The 16,840-nt window shown below is 59.1% G+C and overlaps 4 protein-coding genes across 4 annotated transcripts; all 4 read left to right on the top strand.

The window, feature by feature from the left end:
• Window positions 1-268: 268 nt before the first annotated feature.
• On the top strand, window positions 269-1,369 carry LINJ_23_0400 (hypothetical protein; the record flags this gene model as incomplete). The annotated part of the gene is made up of 1 exon (XM_003392463.1): window positions 269-1,369. The coding sequence occupies one exon, from the start codon at window positions 269-271 to the stop codon at window positions 1,367-1,369; it is 1,101 nt and encodes a 366-aa protein (XP_003392511.1).
• Window positions 1,370-4,515: 3,146 nt separating this feature from the next.
• On the top strand, window positions 4,516-5,574 carry LINJ_23_0410 (putative NADP-dependent alcohol dehydrogenase; the record flags this gene model as incomplete). The annotated part of the gene is made up of 1 exon (XM_001465680.1): window positions 4,516-5,574. The coding sequence occupies one exon, from the start codon at window positions 4,516-4,518 to the stop codon at window positions 5,572-5,574; it is 1,059 nt and encodes a 352-aa protein (XP_001465717.1).
• A 3,409-nt stretch (window positions 5,575-8,983) lies between these two features.
• Window positions 8,984-9,340, top strand: LINJ_23_0420 (putative cytochrome c oxidase subunit 10; the record flags this gene model as incomplete). Its single annotated transcript, XM_001465681.1, has 1 exon — window positions 8,984-9,340. One exon carries the CDS (start codon window positions 8,984-8,986, stop codon window positions 9,338-9,340), a length of 357 nt encoding a protein of 118 aa, XP_001465718.1.
• A 2,989-nt stretch (window positions 9,341-12,329) lies between these two features.
• Window positions 12,330-16,070, top strand: putative ABCG5 (ATP-binding cassette protein subfamily G, member 5; the record flags this gene model as incomplete). Its single annotated transcript, XM_001465682.1, has 1 exon — window positions 12,330-16,070. One exon carries the CDS (start codon window positions 12,330-12,332, stop codon window positions 16,068-16,070), a length of 3,741 nt encoding a protein of 1,246 aa, XP_001465719.1.
• Window positions 16,071-16,840: the final 770 nt, after the last annotated feature.

Genomic DNA, 16,840 nt, shown 5'->3' on the forward strand with positions numbered 1-16,840 from the left:
AAGTGATCGAGTCATGAGCGCGCGGCCTCATCTACGTCCTCTCACGCGCCCTCGATGGCGCATGCCCTACACCATCCCTTTACAGCTTGCTCTCCGCAGTACACGCGTGTCCGTGTCGTGCTGTTGGCTTCCTTTATCTCCCCACCACCACCACCTTCTTCTTCGCAAGCCTGCTGTGGTGCCAGCAGGCGCGGAAGTAAAAGCGACATACAGCTCAGCGCGAAGGACACAGTGACCCCCACGCAACCGCCGACAGCTACCGAGCCGGATGTCTTGCATCCCAACGCAGCAACCCTTGAATGAGGTAGAGTTGCTGATGCAGGAACTGCAACTACGCATGACGCGAACTGCCGAGGCCAGTCCTCGCCTGTACGCAGCCCTACAGGAGCCGCGTGCCATCTATGCGATACTGGCGGAGTTTTTCGAGTCGCAACTCGAGCAGTCGCGACGGGCGAAAGACGTGGCACTTGAAGCGGCGGATGTGCGGCGAGTATGGGCCTTCTGCTTGGAGGCGCTAGCGTTCTCGTGCGCGACGTATGACACGAACGCCGCCCCCTCGTCGAGTGCACTGTCGCACGCCCAAGCGCCTGCCCAGTCGCTCGACGACTTTGTCCGCGGCGCACCGTCTCTGCCGCTTGAGGCTCTGCAGCGCGGCGCCCCTGTTGTCGATGCGAATTCCGTTGCGCGTGCGCCGTCTGCCGCCGCTACGCCGTCATCGCCGTGCACAGCGAGGAGCGAAGCGCGTCGCACCTCCGTCTTTTCTATTCTTCGCTCAGGCTTTGCGGGAATGATGGACTTGGCGTACGTGGCCGATCAACGCCTACAGCGCCCCTCGTCATCTGGAGCAATCTCGGTGGTGTCGCTGGCCGCCCTTGCCGCTTCTCTCGTCCCGACACTGGATCGAGTGCAGGCAGTGCGGTTGACAGCTCAGATCGCGGATGACGTCGTCGATAGTCGCATCACTTCCAGTGACGGGTCAACCGTGCCACCGTGCTCGAGGTCCGCTGTGGCGACACTCTTGGCTGGCGTGTGGCACATATGGGGTGTGTTGGACGCCGCACACTCGCCAACGCTCTACTCGCTGGGACAGCGTCTCTTTCAGCAGTTTGCCACCCCCGCGCATGGCCGGATGGCGCCTAACGTATCGCCGGTGTCCTTCGCGGCCTGGTTGCAACGTGCTCTACGGGAAAACAACGGTGCTCTGCATCAACAGTTGTACGCAGATGCCGAAGGGAGTACGCCACCAGCGAAAAAAAGTGCTGGAAAAGTCGATGCTGCTGCCACACGCGCAACTAAAGACCATAACACGGCGGCAGTGACGGAGGACGTTGCTGCTGTCTCAGACTTCTGGGCATGGCTTGCAAGCTAAGCATGCCGCAGGTGTCTGCGTGTGTCAGCGCACGCAGGTGTACCCGCGACGCCACTGCTCTGCTCAAGTTTGCATATCGCGTGTTGGCACCGTTGTTGCAGCGACGTTAGACTGCGTTCTTTAGTCGCGGAGCTGAGCGGAGATGGCGGTACGCATGTCGGACAGGTGCCGCAGGGCGCTGTTGCTGAGCCGCACTGGACAAGCTACGCTGTCCCTCCCTTGTCCCGGCCAATCTCGCGCACGTGTGTCAGCATGCACGCACCTCGCCTCTTCAGCCGGCCTCTCCATGTACAGGCCCGGCGTGCGCAAGGCGCGGCGCCAGTGCAAAACATACATGGATCGTTCTTCGTGACCGCGCTGCATCGCTGGATGATGTCGCATGTCTGCTGCGCTCTCCGTGCGTGCGTGCGTGCGCCCCCTCTCTTTCCACGCTCGCCCACAACTCACTTGGGGCGAGTTCCCTGCCAGCACCACGGCGGCAAAGCGGGGCTGTGGCAGACAGCGAGCGGGCCAACAAGTCCGCGCCATCCTCCTCCTCGTTCTCTCCTTCGCATCCCTTCATATCGGGAGGCTCCGCCCCTCCTTCTTCACAAGGCACGTGGGTTGTGGCGCCGTTCACCATCGATCGGGGCTGTGCGTGTACAGCGCTCACCAGCGTGTCATCTCCCTCTTTTTGGCGCGCAGACATAGCCGTACACAACCTCCGCCACCTCTCTCCCCCTTTCGACACCCGCTTACGGCGTTGCTGGCATTGTAGTGTGACCGGGAATCCTTGCCATGGAGGCGCGTGCTGCTGCTCGAAGTCAACGCGACATGCGCGTCACACAAAACCTGTCGTTACGGCGCCGCTGCATGTTTCTCATGGACCACGAGATGTGGCGTGTGTGCGCCCTCGGTGACAGCGGCGATGCTGGGCCGACCGGTGCCAGCGCTGAGCAACTGCGCTTGTCCACTCTGGCACTGCTCAGGACGCACTCCAGGCAGCTGGAGGAAGTCACAGAGGCGGGGGTGGAAGACATCAAGGCTGCCGTGAGTGGCATGACTACCGCACTCCTGTCTGCTCCATCTCGAGCCTCAAGACACGCAAAGGCGTCGTCAGCACCAACCTCCACAGCAGCCGTGCCGTTATCTTCTGCGACCCGCAGCACTGCCCGCGAGAACGTCTGCTGGGATCGATGGGAGGAAGCGCTGGAGACACTCCTCGCCTTCCTTGAGGAACCACGCGGCACAAGCTCCGCTCAGAGTCCGACAAGCGGCTGGAGCACGCTGAAAGGAGACGGCAACGCAGGCGGCGGCTTCTCCATAGCAAGTTGCGAAACTGATCTGGAGAGAGCCGTGCGCACGTTGCTATGTGAGCTTGTTCGTCACTTCTATGAGGCTGGGCGAGCTTACTACGCCGCGAAGAAAGACGCAGAGCGAGCGGCGGCGCATAGCAAGCGATCTCGTGACACACCGGCTGACGGCGGCAACACTGGTCGCTGTAAGATGCGTGTGACGTGGAGCGTGGCCGCCCCCATCGCCCCGCTTTTGTACGATCTCTACACGGAGTGAAGGGGCTCTTTTCCTCGTGCACCGTGGCGGATCAGCGGGAGGGTGAGTTTCGGAAGCGCCCCAGCACACGCACGAGAAGAGGCGGGAATGGAGGAATTTAAAAGCCACCTGCTAGCGTGTATCTTTCACTCAACCTCTATGGCTCCTTTTCTTTCGCTAGCCCAAGCCCCACCCATCTTCTCTCGCTCTCCTGCTAGTCACGCACACCACCCGTGACCGCTGAGCCCTCTACTGATACACACAGATTGCAACCACCCATAACGAAATCGATGGGGACGACATCGCGCGCCAATCGATGTGGGGCACGCTTACACCAAAAGCAAAAAACATCTGCTCGTGGTCGTTTCTTTTTTGGCGAGAGAGGGGTGGGGGCATCGCCACGAGAAGGCGTCGAAACGGGGTGAACACCGGGCACGGGGTTCACTTTCGACTCTTTCAATGCTGGTGGCCGCATTGGTGCCAGAGTATTCTTATGTATTGCACAGCTTAGAGCCGGAGAGCCTCTTCCTGCGCGGATGCTGCGCCTTGCACGCGCTGAGTCTGCGCGTGTGTGTGTGTGTCTGTTGGCAGCGGCTTTGCTCTCACTGCTGCATCAGTGCGTCTCACTCCACGTGCGCATGCGCACGCGCCCCTCCTCTCGTCACCTCTCTCTGCTCACGTTCCCTTCAGAGACGTAGTGAGGGGGTGAGGAAGGGGAGGGGGCGCACCGTAACTCTGTGTGGACGCGCGTCTGCCTCGTCGCACGTGTTCTGTCTGCTGCGCCTGCTTCTCTTTGTATGCCTTTTACATGCCACCCCACCCCACCCCATAGCCTTCGAAAAGCTGAACAACAGATGACCGTCGCAATCGCACCAAGGAAGCGCGTCCACAAAACGCGCGCGCAAGCACCTGCCCCCGCTCATCTCGTTTTTTTTTCGCCGTTGTTGCCCTTTCGCTTGGCTTCCGTGCCGCTTGATGGTATCAGACATGCACAGCAGCAGGGGCAGCAGCGGTTGTGCTGGCAGTCACGCTCATTCCCCCACCCATCCACCCACCCGGCGCGTCACAGTATGTGGTGGCGCACCGACGTCTTCAGGTTAAAGAGCAGCGAAGAACGCGAGGTGGAGAGCAGGCGATGCAGCCCAAGTATATGCGACAGGAAGCGGTGACTATGGGCCGGCGAGCTCGGTAAAGTGACACTCATCGCCTCTCCCTCGCTTCCTGGTCTTGCTAAACGCATTTATCCACCGTGGTCACGAACGGAAACACACACACACACACACACGCACGCACACCCGCGCGCGCAGCAACGGAACCCGCACACGTCCCCCAGCAATCCTCGCTCATGCATCCTGATGTAGCAAGACCTGCACTATCCTCTTCTCTCCTCTTCTCCTTGCCCTTGATCTTATCGTGTCTGTCGGTGTCGCGATCGACCACCGACACCGCACCACGTAACACAACGCCCCACCGCCATATCCGCCCATCCCAGCTCCCTCTCAAGCATCCTCTATTCATTTGCACATCTTTTCTGCATTCCCTCGGCCCACCATTCAATCACGCCCCCTCCCCCACCTCCCTCTTCCCACTCAAACACTAGCTTTACCATCACCGCCATGCCGACTGAAGCGCACGGATGGGCTGCCCTCTCCGCCAAGTCGAAGCTGGAGCCCTTCACCTTCCAGCGCCGTGACGTTGGCCCTGACGATGTGGTGATCAACATAGCGTACTGCGGTGTGTGCCACAGCGACGTGCATCAGGCCCGCGATGAGTGGGACGGCTCCACGTTCCCGATGGTGCCCGGCCACGAGATTGTTGGCCACGTGACGAAGGTGGGCTCAGAAGTGACCAAGTACAAGGCTGGCGACAGGGTTGGCGTGGGCTGCATGGTGGACTCGTGCATGAAGTGCCGCCAGTGCGAGCGCGGCCTGGAGCAGTATTGCGTGAATGGCGCGTCGTTCACCTACAACAGCACGCAGCAGGACAAGAAGACGCCGACCTTCGGCGGCTACTCCGACCACGTGGTGGTGCGCGAGCATTTCGTTGTGAGCATCCCGGATAACCTCGACCTGTGCGCCGCGGCACCGCTTCTCTGCGCTGGTGTCACGACGTTCTCGCCGCTGCGGTACTGGGGAGTGAAGAAGGGCACGCGCGTGGGTGTGGTTGGGCTGGGCGGTCTGGGCCACATGGCCGTGAAGCTGGCGAACGCGATGGGGGCGGAAGTGACGGTGTTCACTCGCTCCTCGAACAAAGTCGAGGAGGCGAAAAACCTCGGCGCGCACCACGTCGTCAACACGAACAACGAGCAGGAGATGAATTCGATTCAGGGAACACTCGACGTGATTGTGGACACGGTGGGCATGAGCCACGACCTGCGCCCCTACATGATGACGCTGGACATCGACGGCAAGCTTGCCCTGGTGGGAATGCCGGAGCACGCGCACCCGCCGCTGGACCCCCGGCGCATTATCGCTTCGCGCCAGTGTGTTGGCGGGTCGAATATTGCTGGCATGCCTGAGACACAAGAGCTGCTCAACTTCTGCGGTGAGCACAACATCACCGCGACGGTGGAGAAGATCAGCATCGAATGCATCAACGAGGCCTACGAGCGCATGTTGGCGAGCGACGTGCGCTACCGCTTCGTGATTGACATGGCATCTCTGAAAAGGGAGTAGACGCGGCCCTCACAACGGCGTCACTGGAGGCAATGGTGCTCCGCAGCCCACCTGGTAAAAAAGCACTCTCGGGGAGAACTTCATCTTCCCCATGTGGGCTCGATCAGGCAGCTGCGGATGGCACTGCCGCTCCACGGTGTCCCTCTACGCAACTAGCAAACCCGTACTCCTCCTATCATGTTTTGGCTTCCATATAAACGCCGGACAGGACTTTACGGAGTCTGCCTCTGCGGTTACGGGAGAGCAGGATGACCAGTGACGTGGCCCGCGCCTTTTTTGTGTGGTGCGTGTACGTGTGTTTGGGTATGTTTTACGTCTTCGAACTCTGTTGAGGACACTCGTGCATGTGGACTGCCCCCCTCCCCCTCCTCTTCCTTCCCCCTCCACACTACCCGCCCCTCATTATCCATCTGTCTCCTTTCCATGTTTGGACGCCTCTTCACGTGCATCTTGCGGCGTTTTGTGTATGTGTGCGTGAGCTGTGACGGCAATACCTGCAAGGGCGAAGAGGAAAGTGACGGACTGGGTGGTCAGTGGGCAAGTGGAGGAGAAAGGGAGAAGACGGCGGGGCAGCGGCAAATGGTCGATCATCACAAACTCTGCCATCGACGCGAGTAAACCAAAGTGGTGCTCGTAAGCCGACCAGAGAGACGAGGGCTGATATATATATATATAGCGACGGCGGTTTTTTTTATCTTTCTTTTCCATTATTTGTTTTCCTCTTTCTACTTCATTGATTGGTGACGCGGTCGCTACTGATGGCACGCACTCGTATCAACGGTGAAGGAATGAGCGAGTGTGTTCGGGTGTGTGTCGGGGTGGGCTGCTACTGCCGGTGCGCGCTAACACCGAGGAGCAGTGGGTTCGAAAACAGCATGAAAAACTGAACTTTCTCAGCATGAGGACAAGAAAGGCGAAGAACCAACTGACAACAGCGACGGAGGGGGAGAGAGCCGGTGGCGAAGGAGCGATGAGAAGCCCATGAGCACATATCGGCGCACAATCACACACCGATGACGTACATGGCGGGCGGGTGGGCGAGGAGTGCATGGCAAGGAGAGGAAAGAGTCTCGAACAAGAGAAGCGGGAGGAGGGAATCAGCGAGTAGCGTGCGCGAGAGCCACGCAGATTGACCGCGAGCAAGCAAACACAAAAAGGGACAACCCATATAAGTTGTAGCACTGTTTCTTTTCGTGGCTGCTTCTTCCGACTCCGTCTCCTGTTGTACTTCCTCCTCCCCCCTGCTCCTCTGCCCCTCCCTTTCCCTCTCCTTCTCTTCACACGGCTGAACTCTACCCGTCTCAATGAATTCAGAAGCCGGAACATGCTATTGCATTTTGGTTCCCTCCCTCCCCCTCTCCCCGCCGCCCCCCTCTTATTGTTATGTTTCACCCTGATTTTTTGGGGGAGAGGCGTATCTCTTTTGGGCTTGCCCCGTCGACAAAAGGAAACGGTTTCTCAGATGCAGACGGCTGCTTGTTCTCACTAAACGGCTGTGCACTTGGACGTGCCGGCCTCTCTCCCTCCTCTGTCTCTGCGTTTGCGTCTTGTCGACATGCGCGCTCGTGTCATCGGCTTTGGGCTCCGAGACTTGTCTTTGCGGGTGCGTCTCGCTTGTTGTGTGCCTTTTCGTTCCGGACGGGGAAGTGCTCCGCCTCCCTCTCCGCAATATCCACGAAGCACCGATCGCAGCATTTTTTCTATGTGCGTGCGTGTGGCCCGCAAGTAACCTGCTCGGCACGCCACATCTTCTCACTCTTCCGGCTCTCAGCCCCTCCCCCTCCCCTACTCCCTCTCCCCATACTCGTCCCATGCGTGTTCGAATTCATTCCTCCTCTCCACTGGATACATGAAAATTTTTATTCCTTAGTATTGCGCATGAGTTGTGAGTGTTTCTCCGTGTTCAACTGACCTTTTTCCCTTCCTTCTGTACACCCCCCCCCGCCCCCCCCCTCTGCACCTCTAAAGAGAAGGGAGGGAGAAGGTATTTGCTTGACCATCTTTCTCTGTTTCGCCTGTGCTCCCTTTTGTTTCCGTATTGCCAACGACTTGAACCGTGCGCTCGCGTGCAGCGTCGCGAGCCAATGCCTCGGTGTTTCAATAAAAAGCTTCCCTTTTTTCTATTTTCCTTTGTTTTCTTTGCTTTCTTTGCTCGTTGTTTTAGCAGGTCGCCGAAGACACGCGCTTTCCATAACACCCCTTATAATCACGTTGGGGAGAGGGGATGTGGGTTGCGCAGCGCCTCCTCTCCAGATACTTGTGTTAGCTCCTTCCCTCTCCTCCCTTCAATGGCTCTTTTCTCTGTGCGACTCAGCCGACGGCACCGTTGCGTTTTAATACTCACCTAGCACAGTCACACACACGCGCGCGCGCACAATGCGCGTGCCCACGGCTTCTTGCTCCCCCTTCTCGTCGCACTCCATGACCACATGCAACCTCCACGCTCCCGTCTTTCGTCGTCTACCGTCCGACATGCTCTCTCCTTCCACGCCAGCTGGTTCCCAACTACTACGCACACACCCACGCTTGGGTGCGGGGCCAGGGGCGCACTTGAGAGATAGAAAGCGGAAGGACTGTGGAGGAAAGAGGCAATGCAGAGTTCGGGGATGCGCAGAGAAGCGGTTGCGTGCCTGTGTCTGTGTGCAGAAGTTTAGAGGCTGCACGATGCAGCTGGTGCCAGCGGCGTTGCGTGGCCTCTCCGCACACGTCGGGAGACGAAGAGGGGGTGGGTGGAGGAAAAGAACGCCATTTTGAGCGGTGGACCGTGAGGACATCGAAACGGAAAAGTGAAACACAACAACAGCATAATGTCAACAGCTTTCATTATTCAAGAAGAATGTGGGAGGGAGGAGCAGGCACGGAGGCTGCTGCTGCCGCCGCGGCGGCGGCGGCGGCGGCGGCAACCCACTCAGAATCGCGTCTCTTCCATTTCTCGGAAAAAGTCCTGCGCTCCTCGCTACCCTCTCCCTCCCGTATCGGCCGTGACGCGGCAAGGATGGCAAGTGCGTCGTCGCTTAGGCATGTGTTGCGCACACACAGTATTACCACTTTCTAATAGAGGACACAGCTGCCTCTCCTTTACCAGAACGAAATCGCAAGGCTACTCTCTGTCTCTCTGTCGCCCTCTTCTACGTGTTTTTTGTTTGCGGGGTTCCTTCCCCGCACCTCACCTGCTGCCGCTACTCACTGCTTGGTGTGTCGCCATGTTTTGTGGCTGTTTTGGCTGACGTGTGATCTACGTCCCACTCACCTAAACAACCACCTACCCCTACCTCGTTCTCTCACAATACTCCGCGCTGCTGCAGTGTGCTCTAAGTCTAACGCACTGATTCCCCCTCCCCCACTCTCTCAATCGTCTCTGATACAATCGGCCGAGTATCCCCGATAGAGATAAGGTATCACGACAAGGATGCGTCGTTTCACGTCCCGCATTGCGGCCTTCGCGGCCGTGCCGGCGGCTGAGCAGACCCGCCAGCTTCACTTCCCCATTTCGCCCCCACCGATTGAGATCGACTACCTTGATAGCGACCCGCTTGAGTTCGCCGTGCGCACGGAGGCGCGCAGGTGGGGCTTTGATGACTTGCAGTACATGCGTGAGCTCGCGTTTGTACGCATCAAGAATAACCCGTCGATCGGCGACTTCCGCAACATGACACCAGAGGAACGCCGCGACCTCTTCTGGGGTAGCGACCGTCAGGACTTCTTTCGCTACATCACCTTAAAGCTGACGGGCCACCCCGAGCACCTCTATCACCGCGGCTGGTAAGGAATTAGGTGTGTGTGTGTGTGCACTCCGAAGTGCCTTGCTTTTTACGTTCCCCCCTTCTCATCCACCCCTATACGCTCTTGTGGCGCTTGAAGAGAGGGGGGGGGTGAAAGGCTGGCGTGGGTGATGGCCCTCCTTCTCCTTTTACATATGTTTCGTGTAGCAAGCTGCCCGCCTTCCTCTCCTGCCCTGTTTTTTTTTTCTTACTTTTCCCCGTCGAACTACCCATGTGTCGCCCCCCTCCCCTCTCCTCGACTACCACCACCACCACCGCCTCTCCTTGTCATCGCACAAGTGCGCGCGTGTGCCTGTGCAGCTTCGAGACGGTCTTTTCTTTCTACAGCGCAACACGCGCACGGCAGACAAAGGGTGGTGGACTGCGCCGGGCTCGCGATGGTCTCAACTACACCAGCAGCATCGCCTAGCAGTCACGCAAGACGGATGGGATGAGAAGGACCTGTAGTATAGGAATCGAATCCGCGTATGCGCCTGTGTTCGTGTTGGGTGTCTGTGCGGCTCTGTTTTGTAAGTCTGTTGCTGCAGGTGGCCGCGTGCGCGTGCCTGCCGACGGAGCGGCGCGCCACCACCGACACGCAAAGACCCGCATGCCCATGCACATGCGCGCATTGCGAGCACAACGGCGGCGTTGTATGGTGTACGCTAGTAGAAAGAACAAGTCAAGTGACCAGATGCCGGAGACTGGTGTGTGCATCACAAGGGATGGGGTGTTGTCCCGACGGAACTGTGCACTAGTCCTCTGCTTGCCGTGTGGGGGTGTGTACGCGTGATGACGCCGTAAAGGTGTGACAGACGCTTCTACTCCCCGCCACCACCACCCTCCCATCCATCACCCGCTTCGTCTGTTTAATGACAAGAGAAACTCCCACATGCTTGTGTTTGTGGCGTGCTCGTCTGACCTTTTCCCCGTCTCCCTGCCCAGCTCACCGACTTACCCTCTCTCTGTTCGTCCAGTTGTCCCAGATTCTTTCCTCGTGCGCCTCCCTCCCTCCCTCCCTCTCGGTGGCACAGCTCGGTCTCGCGCGGCGTGCAGAGACGCGCATTCGTCTGTGTACGTGAGAGTGGAGAAGCGGCTGCGTGCGCGCGTGTGTGTGATGAGGAAGAGGAGACACGTTTAAGAGGACTACGGCGATGGCGCAGTGGTCAAGGTGAAGCCAAGAGCCGAAGGGGTGGGACGCAGGTAAGACGTGAGGTGCGAGGGCACGAGAGAAGTGAGCATGACATGCGCGCGTGCGGGTGTCTGTGGAAGACCAATGCACAAATAAGGAGAACAAAAAGAAAACGCACACCATGAGAAAGCTGCGTGGGCAGAAGGGCGGGAGATGCACCAGCAAGGGTGCCTTTCATCCTTCGCCTCTCCCCTCCCCTCCACCCTTTCCTTTCACGCCAACGGGTGCGCTGCAACCTCAGCTGGCCCCCTTTCCAGGGCCGAAGAGCATTCCATCTCGGAGAGACGAATGGGGAGGGAGGGAGGGGGGGCGGCGAGGGAAAGGCGGAACGCATCCCTAATGGAGAGGGGAGGGAAGAGTGCGAGGTGAATGCCGTCGGAGGATCGACTGCGGTGCCAACCGCGCATCATGTAACCCGGCCAGGCCGCATCACCTTCATGCATCCCGTTTTTTGTCTACGCGCCTTCGTACGCAAGTCATTCTCACGTTTTCTGTCGCTCCTCTCTCTTTCCCACTCGCAACATCCCCACGATCAACGACGTTGCCTTTGCGAACCTTCTCACCTTTACGATTCTTACTCGAACACCGATGCATCGAATTCCTCGCCCCGGTACGCACGCGTGCACGCACATGCAAAAGCCGTCACATCTCTGACTCTCCACGAACAACACCACACTCACCAATACCCATAACACAGAGGAAACAGGACAAGCTAAAAAAGAGAGCAATCAAAGGACGTGCGCATCCGATTTCGTGTACGAGATCCTCTCCCCTTCTACATTTTCTGTGCCTGCGTACGGTTCTCTGCCTTTGGTGCACCCCCCCCTCGCACACGCCGCTTCTTTCTTGCCGCTTCCCAGCCACTGGCTCGAGCACAAGGCCAACGATCCACTCACGGGCGTCATTGCGCGCACGCACGCGCACACACACAGAGAGAGGCAACGCTGCCGGCGTCCGGCTCTTCTATACAACTAAATCCACGCATACTCGTAGCTGTGTGAGGGACCCTTTCTCCCTCTCCCTCTCCCTCTCTCCTCGTTCCTCCACTCTCACGCTGACAGACGCACGCACACACGCTCGCAGCTTGTATTGTTTTTCGTGCGCTCCGGATTCCAGTTCTCTTTACCTTCTTTTCCCTCTCTTGTCTCGTATCCCGCTTCTTCCTCATTCCTTTTTGTGGATCGTTTCGCTCTGTGTTGCGCTTGGCCCTCCTCCCTCGCTCAGTCTCTCTCTCTCGCCCTGTACATATATATATATATATGCTACTTGTACGGTCTCCTTCCCCCTCGGTGTGTTTTGCAATAACCTGTGCTTGTGGCCGGCCACCTCTCCCTGCCCCCCTCCTCCCGCGCCTTCTCTTTCTGCTGTTGCTGCTGCTGCTCTCACTGTGCCTGGTCACTGCCACGATTGTTGCTTGGTTGTTTGCCGCTGCATCTTGTGCCTGGGCCGTGTATATATAGAGGTGCACCTTTTACTTCTTTCTTCGTGGTTGCGTGTGTGTGCGTCCTCGTGCGCCCCTCCCCTGCATCCTCAGTGCACACAAGACAAATACGCGCCCTATCGATACGCGCACGCTCACACTCGGCAGGTTTTTTTTTTATTCACACCGGTAAAGCAACAGCCTAAGGCGCCTCGCGGGTGACGAGTTGCTGACATCTCCATCAGAGCAGTGCTTTTCTCTTCTGCCTTTCCTGCCTCACCTCTGTGTGTCCTCATTCATTGGCGACCAGTGGCCGTCGCTTCACACCTTCGAAAGCCTTGCACCGGGTGAGCTGCAGAGGCTCGTACTTCGGGGTAACTTCATGATGGCGCCGCAGCGGAAAGAAGCACGCAGCGCCATGCCGCGCAGCCACCACGCCTCATCACTCAGCGCAGCCACTACTCTGGTGGCTGTGTTCCTTGTGTTCCTCCTCCTTGCCGCTTGCGCATCTGTCACTCAAGCGCTGCATGTGAGCCCGGCGTCCGCAGAGGCAGCGATGTGGAGCCGCATGGATGTGTTCGCGTCCTCTGGTTCGCACTCAGACTCGATCACGTGCCTCAACGGCGGCATCCCTGCCGGCGACCACTGCACCTGCCCCCTCTACTACACCTCGGCGAACTGCTCGCAGCGGCAGTGCCCCAACTCCATTGGAGGCGAAGGGCCGCATCGCGTGATGCCTGTGAACTCGACGAACAAGTTCTGTGATCACTGCGACGAAAAGGAATTCACCGGCCTCAGCTGTCAGATATGCCAGAGCAACGCGGCTTGCATGCAGTACGCCGGCAGCGCTGCTGAGTGCGACAACAGCACGTCCGTCCGCGGTGACAGCAAGCAATTCCAGTGCACGCTAAAGAACGAGTTCTTCGTTCGACTCATGAGCGGCAACCGCAACATCACCGTTGAGGTTCTGTTCAACTGTTCCACATCAGACGGCACCGCCTTCAGGAAGGGTGAGCAGGGTGTGTGCAACATGGCCATCTATCGCATAGAACCGAATCACAGCTATGTGGATCCCTTTTTCCGCTGCGACGCGCAGGAGTGCTCGCTCAAGTATGGCCAGAAAGACCCTGACCCGAACGACGCGAACAACAACACGCTGCGCCAGCGCTTTTTCCGCGCCGCTCGCACCTCTGGACAGGTGGCGCTCATCGTCGAGTGCGCTTTACTCGCGCTTCTTGGTGGCTTCACTGCACTGCTGGGGCCCAGACGCACCAAGTCCATCACTGTGGCTCTCGCCTCCGTGATCACCGTCACGGTGCTGGTGTACATCTCCTTGATGATGCTCAGTATGCAGTCCATCTCCGCCCCGGAGCAGACCGTCGTCTACGAGTGCAAGAAGACGCATTGCGCCTGCGCCGAGGACCCGCCGCCGCAGTACGACCCGATATGCTCACAAAAAGAGGAGCTGAATAACCAAATCCTGCCGTCCATTAAGAACAGCATCCGGTTTGCCTGCGGACAGAACACCTCGCTCTGCGAGCTGACGCTGGCGGATCTCTCGCTGGTGTTCCAGGCGGACTGCCGCGCCTCCGAGTGCGTCGACACCGTCCGCTTCCCTGATGACTCGTCGGACGACAGCAACGACGACAGCGGCGGCGGCGGCGGTGCGGCCGTCCTGGCGAAGCTGAATCTCGGCATCCTTCTCGTGCTGCTGGTGCTACTCGTGGTGAGCGGGATTGGAACTCACTATTACTACACTCGCAGCATCTCCTGCGAGCGTGACAGGGATTTCCTCATCACCTTCCACGTGAGCACGCCGTACGGCGACGACGGCGGCAGCCACGAGACCGGCGACCCAGATGTCCTCGATGAGCGCCACGTGCACCTGAACGGCAGCGCGGACGGCAGCGCTGTTGAGCACGAGCAGGAGCCTCTGCTGTACAATTCGCCGGTACCGCGAGCCGAGCGGCGGGGCTTTCTTTCACGGGGTGTTTCCAGCAGTCGTCACTCTGAGGGCAACGTCTCTGTTCGCGCGAGCGTGTATGAGCAGGCGCGCGCCTTGACGCCGGCGGCGTGCGCGCGCATTGAGGAGCTGCGCCGGCTCACCGCCGCACCGCTGGAGTTGCAGGTGTCAGAGTTGCGGTATACCTTGAATACGCCTCTGCTGGGGGCTGCGGACGAGGGTTCGCAGCGCACGCTGCTTCACCGCATCAACTTCACAGTGCACTCGGGGGACGTGCTGGCTATCATGGGACCCTCCGGTGCCGGTAAAACCACGCTGCTGGATTTGCTCTCGGCTCGCGCTAAGTCAGGGGAAGTCAGCGGCACCATTGCCCTGAACGGTACGCCCATCACGACGACCGGTTTCCGCGCGGCGCAATACCGCAACATCATCGGCTACGTCTCGCAGGAGGACACGTTGCTGCCGTCCCTGACTGTCGAGCAGACAATCCTCTACGCCGCACGGCTAAAGCTGCCGAAGGCGCTTTCGCACAGCACTGTGCGTCGCATTGTGGCGCGCGTCATCGAGACGCTGAAGCTGCAGCACTGCGCACAGACGCTCATTGGTGGCGAGACGACACGCGGCATCAGCGGCGGCGAGAAGCGCCGCGTGTCTATCGCTGTGGAATTGTTGGCGAACCCGCGTATCCTGTACCTTGACGAGCCAACGAGCGGCTTGGACGCGGTGAGCGCGAAGCGCGTGGTGGAGGCGGTGGTGGCTCTGGCGAAGGACTCGACGATGCGCATATATGCCATGCACTACTTTGCGTTCCAGCCCATCGTCATCTTCAGTATCCATCAGCCCTCACAAGAGATCTACGAGCTTTTCGACAAGGTCCTGCTGCTATCGCGGGGAATGAGCATCTACTGCGGCTCTGCCGCGTCCGCCGCGGCGACGATCGAGCGGCGGGTCACGGCCGCCTTCGGCCACACGCGAGAGGTACCGAGGAGGGAGGCGCACAACAATCAGGCGGAGTACCTTATGAAGGTCGAAGAGATTCTCGATGACGCCGTGCGCGCGGAGTTGCAGGAAGAGGACGCACTCGAGAACACCAGTACTGCAGGTGCGCCTTACGGCAGCGCCTCGGCCGATGGGTCTCCACTGGCCGCGGCTCGCACGCAAGTGCCGCCGTGCCGCAGTCCCGGGTCACCGCCCCCGCGCGCGCCGTCGCAGTCCGGCGGCTGCCACGACTTCGACGACGGTGAGCAGGTAAGCGGGGCCGACATCCTGAGCACCACGTTTGGCTTCCGTATGTACTACGCGAACGTGTATGAACAGCTGCAGCTACTCGTCTCTCGCTCCATCACGTGCCTGTTCGGCTCCTTCCACCTAGTGATATGCCACTCGGCCGTGGTGGCGTGCCTTGCGACGCTCATGTGTGTCCTCTACCGCGAGCAGGCCCTTGATCTTCCGGGGTCGCTCAACCGCGCCGGCTCGGTCTCTTTCCTGCTGCTCGTCACCTCCTTTTTGTCTCTTAGCTGCCTTGAGCAGCTCATCGTCGAGCGGAAGCTGTTCAACGTGGAGCGGGAGAACGGCTTCTACACCACATGTCCGTATCTGATCTCCAAGATCGTCGTCGACATCATCCCGCTTCGCATTATTCCAGCCATGGTGCTCGCCTCGGTCATCTACTTCCCCATGGGCTTCCGCGTCGACGCAGGACTGCACTTCTTCTACTTTATCCTCATCATCGTGCTCTTCTCCATCTGCATGACGATGGTGATTCTCTGCATCGGCATCGTCAGCGGCTCCTTCGGCGCCGCGGCGCTGCTCAGCAGCGTCTTTATCTTGTGGAACTTCGTCTTTGGCGGCGCGCTGGTGCAGGCCGAGACGATCCCGCCCTCGCTGCGCGCCTTCAAGTCCATTTCGCCCTTCTTCCTCGCTTTTGAGTCGCTCATGGTGAACGAGCTCGACGGACAGCACTGCGTCTTCTCCCCGACAGACGAGACGGGGAAGAAGTCGTCGGCGAGCATCCCAATTATGTGTGTACAGTACCTGGCAAACATCGGGCTGAAGCCGGAGCGGTTCAACGCCGATGTAATGCAGCTGGCTGTGTACTGCCTCCTTTTCGTGGGCCTCTCCTGGATGCTGCTCTCAAGCTGCTCGAAGCTCGTTCGCTAGTCGGCGATGCACGGTGGATGTGCGAGGGCGAAACGCTCCTGACGTGTGGTGGTGGGGGAAGGCAGAAAAAGTAGAAGTGAGGGATGATATGCGAAGCGAGCGGGTGCGGGTGCGGGCTGCGGGCGGGAGGGGGCGGCGGCAAGGATGCGAGGATGCGGGAATAGGTGTTGGGTGCCGTGTGCTTTGTTGCGTGAATTGTGTTCTCTCCTCCTCTCGTATAGATGGCGGCCGCCCCGTCGTCCACCGTTGACCCCCCCCCCGCCCCCCTCCCCCGCTCCCTTCGACAAAGGACTCCTTCCATTTTTATGCTTTATGCATACCTATATATATATATATATATGGCTTTGAAAGCGAGAGAGCTCTCCCTTCGCCGCGTTTGTGGTGTACGTGTGTGTATCGCCTTCCCACTGCCCAGGGACGTGCTGGCTGTCTCGTTTGTTGCTGCGTTTGAGTGCTGCTGCTACGCACTCACCTTCCCTCTCTTTTCCTTCAACAAATCGCGTGGACATCCGCGTCTGTCCTGCGCTTGTGCGCTGAGGTATTTGTGTCTCTCCTCCCTCCATCCCCTCCTCGCCCGCCTTTGCGCGCACGCACGCATGTATTGATTTTCTTCTGCGGGGATTGCCTTTTCGTCTTCGATTGCTCATCCGTTGGCTTTGGCGTTGTGCGTCGCATGCATCTCTCCGTCACCGTGAGTTGGCCGCTTTCAGGTCTCTTCTTCCCTCGTTGGTTCTCTCGCGGGTGCTTGCCTGGCTGCGTGCAAGCGTCGG

The sequence above is a fragment of the Leishmania infantum genome, chromosome 23 (genome assembly GCF_000002875.2).
Source record: "Leishmania infantum JPCM5 genome chromosome 23".
In the NCBI taxonomy this organism is placed as follows: Eukaryota; Euglenozoa; class Kinetoplastea; order Trypanosomatida; family Trypanosomatidae; genus Leishmania; species Leishmania infantum.